The sequence below is a fragment of the Oncorhynchus mykiss genome, chromosome 18, assembly GCF_013265735.2.
Source record: "Oncorhynchus mykiss isolate Arlee chromosome 18, USDA_OmykA_1.1, whole genome shotgun sequence".
Lineage (NCBI taxonomy): Eukaryota > Metazoa > Chordata > Actinopteri > Salmoniformes > Salmonidae > Oncorhynchus > Oncorhynchus mykiss.
The window spans coordinates 58,176,491-58,187,933 of NC_048582.1; the positions used below are offsets into that span (position 1 = coordinate 58,176,491).

The 11,443-nt window shown below is 44.1% G+C and overlaps 1 protein-coding gene across 6 annotated transcripts; it reads left to right on the forward strand.

Moving 5' to 3' along the window:
- The first annotated feature begins 5,986 nt into the window (after window positions 1-5,986).
- Window positions 5,987-11,294, forward strand: LOC110496594 (ras-related protein Rab-5A). Of its 6 annotated transcripts, none has more exons than XM_021572579.2 (7): window positions 5,987-6,216; window positions 7,267-7,357; window positions 8,121-8,350; window positions 8,447-8,598; window positions 8,796-8,918; window positions 9,027-9,120; window positions 9,318-11,294. In XM_021572579.2, exons 3-7 carry the CDS (start codon window positions 8,185-8,187, stop codon window positions 9,431-9,433), a joined length of 651 nt encoding a protein of 216 aa, XP_021428254.1. In that variant the 5' UTR covers window positions 5,987-6,216; window positions 7,267-7,357; window positions 8,121-8,184; the 3' UTR covers window positions 9,434-11,294. The 6 variants fall into 6 exon arrangements, with proteins under 6 accessions (XP_021428254.1, XP_036809280.1, XP_036809278.1 ...); XM_036953385.1 differs by having other exon boundaries at window positions 5,987-6,183; XM_036953383.1 differs by lacking the exon at window positions 7,267-7,357 and having other exon boundaries at window positions 5,988-6,183.
- The last annotated feature ends 149 nt before the right edge of the window (window positions 11,295-11,443 follow it).

Here is an 11,443-nt window from a genome sequence, read left to right on the forward strand (position 1 = left end):
AAAGAAAAACCCTTGAATGAGTAGCTGTGTCCAAACTTTTGACTGGTACTGTAAAAGTGGGAGAGGGCAAATGAATCATCATCATCTTGTTGTTTGTCCAGGCATCCAGTACAACCTCCTTGACTTGGGCTCTAAGCGACCAGACAGACTTACTGCCTATTGGCTTCATTGAATAGCGAGTATGACCCATAACGGTGCTATACTGGACTGGGCTAAGTGTACTGTACTAAGAATAGCCCCACTGTCAGAGTGGGGAGTAGCTGATGTTACTATACCATGCCAGAGGCAAGGAGAGGCTTCCTGAAGAGAGTCTGTGGGCCAACTCACTGCTGCCATTCTATCCTCAGGTTTTATAAGACTTGGCTGTGACTGGTTTACCTCTTTATAAAAACAATAAAAATTGATTATTTTATTGGTTTTGGTCGACTGATTACTTTGCCAACCCATTGGTTTGCAGATTGATTGACCGATATACAGAAGGTCGAGATAAAAAAAACAGGGGATATTGACAGAATCACTCTTGCTAAACAAAATATTTTTGTCACCTTTTTGGATGAATAACACATTATGGAAATGGAAAGGTAACCTTATATGAGAAGAAAATGACTATGCTGTTCACAGTGCTGTTGAGATCTTATTTATCTTTTGTGTATATGCCTGGCATCCTTTCATAACCGTGAAAACTCATACAAGGCAGCCCAGACATCATGACCAGCTGTGAGACACCATAGTAAGCACACTTCACACAAATCTAGACCTCCACCAATGGATGGTTTCATTTAAAAGCCTTGAGCTCCCTCTTCTGTTTCAAATAACAGCAGCATCTTACTCCTTGACCGAGATCATTCTTTCTAACTGGTTCCTGAAATGTTTTACTTACTAATTTAGTCAGTTATACAGTTAGGTTTAATATAGGAGGAAAAGCTTGCTGATCCCAGACAACCGAGAGACCATAGCCAGTCCCAGACAGATGAGTGATTGCAAGGCCAGTCCCATACACATTTAAAAAAAAAAAAAAATATCTTTACTTTTATTTAACTAGGCAAGTCAGTTAAGAACAAATTCTTAATTTCAATGACGGCCTAGGAACAGTGGGTTAACTGCCTGTTCAGGGGCAGAATGACAGATTTGTACCTTGTCAGCTCGGGATTTGAACTTGCAACCTTTCGGTTACAAGTCCAATGCTCTAACCACTAGGCTACCCTGCCGAGAGACTATATCCTGTCCCAGACACAAAAGGCACCGCATGGCCAGTCCCCGACGAGAGAGAGAGAGAGAGCATGGCTGGTCCCAGACACATAAGAGACCATAGCCAGTCCCAGACGAGAGAGAGAGAGAGAGAGAAACTATAGCCAGTCCCAGACACATAAGAAACTATAGCCAGTCCCAGACACACAAAGGATCATAGTCGGTCCCAGACACACAAAGGATCATAGCCGGTCCCAGACACACAAAGGATCATAGCAGGTCCCAGACACACAAAGGATCATAGCAGGTCCCAGACACACAAATGCTCATAGCCGGTCCCAGACACACAAATGCTCATAGCCGGTCCCAGACACACAAAGGATCATAGCAGGTCCCAGACACACAAATGCTCATAGCCGGTCCCAGGCGAGAGGGAGAGAGAGAGAGAGAGAGAGCGAGAGAAACTGTAGCCAGTCCCAGACACACAAAGGACCATAGCCAGTCCCAGACACACAAAGGATCATAGCCTGTCCCAGACACACAAAGGACCATAGCCAGTCCCAGACACACAAATGATCATAGCCAGTCCCAGACACACAAATGATCATAGCCGGTCCCAGACACACAAAGGACCATAGCCAGTCCCAGACACACAAAGGATCATAGCCGGTCCCAGACGAGAGGGAGAGAGAGAGAGAGGGAGAGAGAGAGAGAGAGAGAGAGAGAGAGAGAGAGAGAGAGAGAGAGAGCGAGAGAGAGAGAGAGAGAGAGAGAGAGAGAGAGAAACTATAGCCAGTCCCAGACATAAGAGACCATAGCCAGTCCCAGATGAGAGAGAGAGAGAGAATAGCCAGTCCCAGACACACAAAGAACCATAGCCAGTCCCAGACACACAAGGGATCATAGCCGGTCCCAAACACACAAGAGACCATAGCCAGTCCCAAACACACAAGAGACCATAGCCAGTCCCAGACTAACGAGGGACTGCATGGCCAGTCCCAAACACACAAGGGATCATAGCCAGTCCCAGACTAACGAGGGACTGCATGGCCAGTCCCAGACACGAGGGACCATAGCCGGTTCCAGACGGATAGCGGGAGAGAATGGAACTAGGTGAAACTGGGCTGACGTGCTGCTCATGTAGGAAGTCCAGTTGTGGATAGTGGGAGAGGATGGAACTAATTGAAACTGGGTCGACGTTCTGCTAATTTTCTCATCAATTAAACATCTGATCTTAATTTATGTTCCCTAAATCTGTTACGAACACAGTGCATTAAGTTTTATGGAGTTGACGCTTTGCCAAAGTTTTTAAAAGTACACTCTAAAAAGAAAAGGTTCTTGGAGTATCCTTTAGGGGTTCTTCAAATTGAAACTGTGGGGGAACCCCTACAAGTTATTCGACGGAACCCTTTCAAAGGGTTCTTCAAAGAACCCCTTTTAATGGAACCTCAAAGAAACTTTTCGGGTACATTTTTAATGTTATGTGTTGATGTTCTCTGTATCCATGGCCAGAATGATTTTGCAGTGCATAGTGAACGAACAGGTTTCCTGTTATATTCATCAGAGGTGTAGGGTGGGTGAAGTCTGTGAATCCCCCAAAAATTATCATTATTCCGATGATTAACAAAATATGCACACAACAGTATTCACTGTTTTGATAATGGTTTTCATACACATACCTTATCCATAATGTAGAGGCCTATGGGATATTCATTAACGAGGTTAGGAAGGAGGATGGTAAATGTGATCTGCATAACATACCAATTGAAATGCCTTTGTCAAATCAAATGTATTTGTCGCATACACATGGTTAGCAGATGTTAATGCGAGTGTAGCGAAATGCTTGTTCTTCTAGTACCGACAATGCAGTAGTAATCAACGGGTAATCTAACCTAACAATTCCACACCTACTACCTTATACACACAAGTGTAAAGGGATAAAGAATATGTATATAAAGATATATGAATGAGTGATGGTACAGAACGGCATAGGCAAGATGCAGTAGATGGTATAGAGTACAGTACAGTGGGGAGAACAAGTATTTGATACACTGCTGATTTTGCAGGTTTTCCTACTTACAAAGCATGTAAGAGGTCTGTAATGTTTATCATAGGTACACTTCAACTGTGAGAGACGGAATCGAAAACAAAAATCCAGAAAATCACATTGTATGATTTTTAAGTAATTTATTTGCATTTTATTGCATGACATAAGTATTTGATACATCAGAAAAGCAGAACCTAATATTTGGTACAGAAACCTTTGTTTGCAATTACAGACATCATACGTTTCCTGTAGTTCTTGACCAGGTTTGCACACACTGCAGCAGGGATTTTGGCCCACTCCATACAGACCTTCTCCAGATCCTTCAGGTTTCAGGGCTGTCGCTGGGCAATACGGACTTTCAGCTCCCACCAAAGATTTTCTATTGGGTTCAGGTCTGGAGACTGGCTAGGCCACTCCAGAACCTTGAGATGCTTCTTACGGAGCCACTCCTTAGTTGCCCTGGCTGTGTGTTTTGGGTCGTTGTCATGCTGGAAGACCCAGCCACGACCCATCTTCAATGCTCTTACTGAGGGAAGGAGGTTGTTGGCCAAGATCTCGTGATACATGGCCCTATCCATCCTCCCCTCAATACGGTGCAGTCGTCCTGTCCCCTTTGCAGAAAAGCATCCCCAAAGAATGATGTTTCCACCTCCATGCTTCACGGTTGGAATGGTGTTCTTGGGGTTGTACTCATCCTTCTTCTTCCTCCAAACACGGCGAGTGGAGTTTAGACCAAACATCTCTATTTTTGTCTCATCAGACCACATGACCTTCTCCCATTCCTCCTCTGGATCATCCAGATGGTCATTGGCAAACTTCAGACGGGCCTGGACATGCACTGGCTTGAGCAGGGGGACCTTGCGTGCGCTGCAGGATTTTAATCCATGACGGCGTAGTGTGTTACTAATGGTTTTCTTTGAGACTGTGGTCCCAGCTCTCTTCAGGTCAGTGACCAGGTCCTGCCGTGTAGTTCTGGGCTGATCCCTCACCTTCCTCATGATCATTGATGCCCCACGAGGTGAGATCTTGCATGGAGCCCCAGACCGAGGGTGATTGACCGTCATCTTGAACTTCTTCCATTTTCTAATAATTGCGCCAGCAGTTGTTGCCTTCTTACCAAGCTGCTTGCCTATTGTCCTGTAGCCCATCCCAGCCTTGTGCAGGTCTACAATTTTATCCCTGATGTCCTTACACAGCTGTCTGGTCTTGGCCATTGTGGAGAGGTTGGAGTCTGTTTGATTGAGTGTGTGGACAGGTGTCTTTCATACAGGTAACGAGTTCAAACAGATGCAGTTAATACAGGTAATGAGTGGAGAGCAGGAGGGCTTCTTAAAGAAAAACTGTGAGAACCGGAATTCTTACTGGTTGGTAGGTGATCAAATACTTATGTCATGCAATAAAATGCAAATGAATTACTTAAAAATCATACAATGTGATTTTCTGGATTTTTGTTTTAGATTCTGTTTTAGATAACATTTACAGACCTCTACATGCTTTGTAAGTAGGAAAATCTGCAAAATCTGCAGTGTATCAAATACTTGTTCTCCCCACTGTATGAGATGAGTAATGTAGGGTATGTAAACATAAAAGTGGCATAGTTTAAAGTGGCTAGTATACATGTATTACATAAAGATGGCAAGATGCAGTAGATGGTATAGAGTACAGTATATACAGTTTAACAGTCTGATGGCCTTGAGATAGAAGCTGTTTTTCAGTCTCTCAGTCCCTGCTTTGATGCACCTGTACTGACCTCGCCTTCTGGATGATAGCGGGTGAACAGGCAGTGGCTCGGGTGGTTGTTGTCCTTGATCTTTATGGCCTTCCTGTGACATCGGGTGGTGTAGGTGTCCAGGAGGGCAGGCAGTTTGCCCCCGGTGATGCGATGTGCAGACCTCACTACCCTCTGGAGAGCCTTACGGTTGTGGGCGGAGCAGTTGCCTGTACGGTGATACAGCCCGCCAGGATGCGCTCGATTGCATCTGTAAAAGTTTGTGAGTGCTTTGGTGACAAGCCAAATTTCTTCAGCCTCCTGAGGTTGAAGAGGCGCTACTGCGCCTTCTTCACCATGCTGTCTGTGTGGGTGGACCAATTCAGTTTGTCCGTGATGTGTACGCAGAGGAACTTATAACTTACTACCCTCTCCACTACTGTCCCGTCGATGTGGATAGGGGGGTGCTCCCTCTGCTGTTTCCTGAAGTCTACGATCATCTCCTTTGTTTTGTTGACATTGAGTGAGAGGTTATTTTCCTGACACCACACTCCGAGGGCCCTCACCTCCTCCCTGTAGGACATCTCGTCGTTGTTGGTAATCAAACCTACCACTGTAGTGTCGTCTGCAAACTTTGTATGCCTCCTTGTCTGTATACCTGCAGACACAGACACAAGTGAGCAGGTCAGTCATCTGCACCCAATACAGCTAGCCTTCAACATATTGTTAGAGCCTATATATTATTACCTTTTTGTTGATTGATATCCATTGAATTTTGTCTATTTTCCTGTTTTAGAAAGATTTTCGCAAATATGAAAAGATAGATGGTATCATCACAAAACAATATAAATTGTTTTGAGGATCTTAGAAGAACCCTTGTTGAACCCCACATTTTTAAAGTGTATGTTGTTCAGAAAGAATGCAAGTTCGAATTCAGTTTCTGCACACGCGCACTTCACAGAGGAGGCGTTCCCTAGCGGAAATATGCACATGCAGGCTACAACGCGCCAATAGGATCTCGCTAGCTCTTGGTTGGCTTTGCCCGAGGTGGAGCTTGTTCTGCCCACTATGCTTCATTTGCTCCCACTGTAAACGACATAGATAAAGTATCTTGGGTTTGTTATAACTATCTTTGGTCACATTCTCTGCAAGAGCAAACTTGCTGTGTGACGTGTAGAAGGGGCGGAAGGGATGTTTGTGTTTTGGTTCTAAATGGGAAGTTGCAAGAAGAAAGAAAAAGGTGGAGACGTGATCTGGGTTGTTGAAATTAATTGTATGTTTAACCATGCGTATCCGCACTGCGCCCTTTAATTAGTGTATAGACTATTTTGTGGGTAGTGTGTGTTCATAAACAACGCCTAGGTTTCAGGTATAGTACGCGAAATGGTGTTACAAGTTGTGGATTTCAGCTCGTTAGTTGTCAGCTGGCTAGCTAACTTGCTATGCTAACATTACATGTCTGATGAGAAACGCAAAAATAGGCCTCGGCCCCGAATTGGGAAGGACTCTAACGTTAGGTAACAACGGGTTTGTCAGTTCAAAGTTCCGACTTAAACAGTGTTCATAATAATATATATTGGTTGTTGATCGTGGCGGATATGAGCTCGTCATACCCTTCTGCTTGCTAGCTAACTATCTTCTTGAAAAAGCTAGCCAGCCAGCTCCATCATCGCACACTGACATGTTTTGCTAGTTTGCCAGCCAGTTAACGTTAGCTAGCTAGCTGTTTAGCAAGACGGTCAACAATCCGGTAGCTAGTATGTAACGTTATAGCATACGTTATTAATTCGGATGCTGATGTAGCTATATAAACAACCAAGCGAATAATCTATCTAGCTAAATTAGCAAGATATCTAACGTTAGTTGGGTAAGCGTTAGCTTCTATTTGGGAATGTCGTCCTCTCAATGTTCTCGCTATCGATAGCTACGAAAATAAAGCGAAGAAAGCTCACGTTCGCTATACTAGTAACTAGCTAGTTTGGAAATTTGAACTATCCATTCTAGCATTGATTCATAACAGTGCTAGTTGAGTTCCCACTTTGAAGGCAACAGCCAGTACAGCCCGTTGCTGTCAGCCTATTGTACATGTTTACCTTTTAGCTTGTCGCTATTAGTTAGTTAGGCATTGGCAAACTTATTTACATTGGAAGGTATTCTTAAAACATCACTGCAACGCCTTGCCCTTCAGCCTGTATGTGATTGTAAATATGTCACCTTGCTGAGTAGTGTTTTCCTCTTATGACAAATGATGTGTGTGTGTTTTGTCACTTGAGGGGCTAAATTTCAGCACCTAGACTGAGAATGTTACTTTGTGTACCCACAGGGCGTGAATGGTTTTGACTGGAAACACATATGGGGAGTTCAGAGCCATATCATTCTATCTTTTTACTACTGCCAACTTGAAAGATTTACATGTAAGGCACACAACCTCTGTCAGTTACATTTGAACAGGGAAAAAAGCTCTGTCAGATCAGATCCATCTCTCTGATATACCACTCGGACTGGGCAGCTAGCTAGGTTTGACTGGCTGTGTGGCAAGGAAAGGTGGGGATACCTAGTCAGTTGCACAACTGAATGTAATCAACCGAAATGTGTTTTACGCATTTAACCCAACCCCTCTGAATCAGAGAGGTGCTGCTTTAATCAATGTCCACGTCATCGGCTCACAGGGAGCAGTTGTTGTTGGGGGTTAACAGCTTTGCTCAAGGGGAGAACAGCAGATCTTTCCACCTTGCTGACCTTACCGTTACTGGCCCAACGCTCTTAACCACTAGGCTACTTGCTGCCCCAACCATGTTTATTTTTCTACATGTTTTTCTCTCTTGTCTTCAGTGGAGACAGGATAATCTATCCATTGTTTACTTCCTTGAGGAAGGAGGGGAAGAATTTCCAGTCAATTATGTAGTTCATTACTAAGTTAATCTCGTTGTGAGGCACGTCTGGACTCCGATATCAAGGTTTCTTCCTTTTCTCTTTCGAGAAGCATGTCCACCCCTGACTCAATCATAGAGGATGTAGATCTAGGCCAGGGTTAAACTACGTGTCAAAACGTCTTTATGAAAACATCTTTATCTCTACTTCAAAACACCCTTATCTCTAACACATCTGACATAGCCCTAGTTAAAAATATCATCAGAGACACGTGATTCATTGTTTTTCCTCTATCGACTCCTCCAGCTGAAGCCCTAAAAGTGCAGTCAGACGTGTGGGACAGACACTGACCGGGGGATCTAACCAGGCCATGGCCAACAGGGGAGGCGCTACGAGACCCAACGGGTCTAATGCTGGGAACAAGATCTGCCAGTTCAAGTTAGTGCTGCTGGGGGAGTCGGCGGTGGGCAAGTCCAGCCTGGTGCTCCGCTTTGTCAAGGGCCAGTTCCACGAGTTCCAGGAGAGCACCATAGGAGGTGACTTACGACTGCACTCAATGATGCACTTAAGCCTGTTTTTTTACAGTTCAGGTCAACTATGTATTTGACATGTCTCTCTGCTCTCCTCCCCAGCGGCCTTCCTGACCCAGACGGTGTGTCTAGACGACACGACGGTGAAGTTTGAGATCTGGGATACGGCGGGACAGGAGCGCTACCACAGCCTGGCGCCCATGTACTACAGAGGGGCGCAGGCCGCCATCGTGGTCTACGACATCACAAATGAGGCAAGTGGTGTCATGTCATCAATACACTCCCCACTCATGATCAGGACCTCGATAGATTACGTAACCAATGCCACCTTCCTTCGTCAAAATGATAATTGATCTCACATGTTTGCATAGGTGGTCACACTTGTGATCCCTTCACGCTGGATTATTCAAATACCTTTGGAAGTTGTGAGTACCATGTTTCTTGTCTCCAGGAGTCATTTGCCCGGGCCAAGAACTGGGTGAAGGAGCTGCAGAGACAAGCCAGCCCCAACATTGTCATCGCTCTGTCAGGCAACAAGGCTGACCTCGCCAGCAAGAGAGCCGTCGACTTCCAGGTGAGCCCTCCAAACACCCTTACCTGTCTCGTGCCACTTTAGAACACACTTGTGTGTGTGTCTGAGTTTGACAGACAGTGACTGTCTCTGACATGGTTGTTTTCCCAGGATGCCCGGTCTTATGCAGACGACAACAGCTTGCTCTTCATGGAGACGTCGGCCAAGACATCTATGAATGTGAACGAGATATTCATGGCTATTGGTAGGTACCTCTCACTCCTTGATCCGCATCACTTTACTGATCTATAATTGAATAGGGCCCTGCACAAGCAAATGCTCTAATACATACTTAGACAAGTAACAAGAAAATGTGAACTAGCAGGATGTTTTGATCTAGCGATCTTCATCAGTAGATGGCATTTTGTGAAGTTTTTGTTTTGTTTTTCCTCCGTGCTCTAGCGAAAAGATTGCCCAAGAGCGAGCCTGCAGCCGCTGGAGCTAACAGTGGGCGGAACAGGGGCGTCGACCTAACTGAAGCCGCCCAGCCAACCAAGGCCCCCTGCTGCAGTAACTAATGCGATGCCCACCTACTGCAGTGACTAATACGACCGATGCCCGACATTCGCTGCAGTAAACTAATGTGACGCCCCCCCCCCCACAAAAAAACTCTCTGATCTGCAGCAATGAAAAAAGTTGATATCTGAACCCTCCTTCCCTTCTCCTCTCTGCAGTAACTAATGCAAAGCAACACCCTCGTCTATATTTCTCAACTACGCCCCACCCCTCCCCCACTGGTTCTGCTGTTACTAATTGAGACTCCTCCCACCTTCCTCTTTTTTTCCCCCTTAAATTAGTGCTGCCTTCCCTACCCCATTCCTCCAGACTATTGGCTAGCAGCAGGACTAAAGGGCGGGGCTCCTGTGATTTGGTCTCCTCTCCTGGGATAGATAGACTGTTTCTAATACGCAATCTCTCATGTCCTTTTTTGTTTTTTGTTCGATTTTTGTTTTGTTTTTCACAGTTATTCATCGGAATTATGGATGCATGTATCACTACAAGGCCTGACATGATGATGAAAAAAAAAATCTATTTTAACTTTATTCAGCGGCACACAAAACATCTTAGAGTGAAAAGAGGAGTGTCTCCAAAAACGCTGACAGAAAAAACAGAGGGAGAGATGAGAGGGGAAGAGAGGCTCCAAAGGTTTGTTAGGGCTAAATCATAAGGAAGCTAAAGAAAAAACTGTTTAGCAGGGACTTGGATCCCTGCTAGTTTCTTTCTCTGTTGGTCCCTCTTTGTCTGGCCTCCTCTTTCTCTTGTGTAACATATTCATATGCTTTCTCAACTAAACCTTTTAGTGCCACTAGTGTAGTGTTGTTCCCTTCTCTCTTGGCCCCATCCCAGGGCCTTGCCTGCTTCTAGCGTTCAGTCCCAAATCAAACCTTAGACACCCCTGGTTCAGGAGTTAGTTAACTCATTTTTCCCCGGTGGCCGCAGTGTGTGTGTGTCATGTGTGTTTGTTGTCTTTGAGGATATTTGTATCACCAGACAGCCCAGTCCCCCTGTGTACACACACTGACAGACAGTGTCTAAAGCACTTCCTATAGAACAGGGGATGTCTTCCTCATGCCTTGCACTAATGACGCTCATGAATATATCTTGTCATAATTACAGCCAGTGTGATATAAATATATTTATAAATAATATGCTGTAAATAGGGTAATTGACAGGACTAATGCTTGCTAGGGAGTTGTCTAGATAATCATTAAATAACAAAATACTGTACAGTTAGCAAAAAATACACTTTGTATGGGTTTGGAGTTATGTTTTTTTTTCACACACAAAAAAATCTATTCTAATTGATGGTGGTCTTTATAAATGTGTGTAGTGTTGTTAAAAAAATGTACTTGCATTTCTTTAGTGGTCTGTCTTATGTTGTTTTTTTTTCAAGAAAAACTGGATTTTTTTGGTTTTCTGTTTTTTAATATTCTCTCTCGCATTTCATTAATAATTTTGTTAGCCATCTAAAGCTAAGAATCCCTGTCCAATACTCATTGTCCCATTGGAACTGAACTCACACACCATACACTGTCTGGGTGTAGAATCCCTGTCGCAGGAACAGATCGATTTGACAAAACTAACCGTCCGCCTGTCTTATAACGTCTCAGTAAGAATGTAACAATGTTGTAGGAACAATGTAACAACAGTAGTAGTAGTAGTAGAATAAAACAAGAAAGACTGTTCCGTTCTACTGTTGGTACTAGCTGGTGGATCATGATGATGAATAAATGGATTAACTCTTAGAGATGTAAATAGTTTGTTGTTGCTGTGGACAGTTAAATGCAGATGGAAAAAAATAACAAAGGCAAGCATTTTACAGTACTGTTAAATAATGACCAAATAAATACAGAAATAAAATGTAGAATTTACATGGGAGGAGGTTGTATTGTGTGTGGAGTAAAATATTTTGTTTTACGGTTGTTTTCAGGTGTTCCAGTTACTCTGTGTAGGGTAAAGAACCCCTACCACTCTGTGTAGGGTAAAGAACCCCTACCACTCTGTGTAGGGTAAAGAACCCCTACCAC

Coding starts and splice junctions, on each gene's coding strand:
- LOC110496594 (XM_021572579.2), top strand. CDS start 8,185: ATGGCCAACAGGGGAGGCGCTACGAGACCCAACGGGTCTAATGCTGGG. Junction 8,599..8,795: donor TCTACGACATCACAAATGAG/GCAAGTGGTGTC, acceptor TCTTGTCTCCAG/GAGTCATTTGCCCGGGCCAA. Junction 8,919..9,026: donor AGAGAGCCGTCGACTTCCAG/GTGAGCCCTCCA, acceptor TTGTTTTCCCAG/GATGCCCGGTCTTATGCAGA.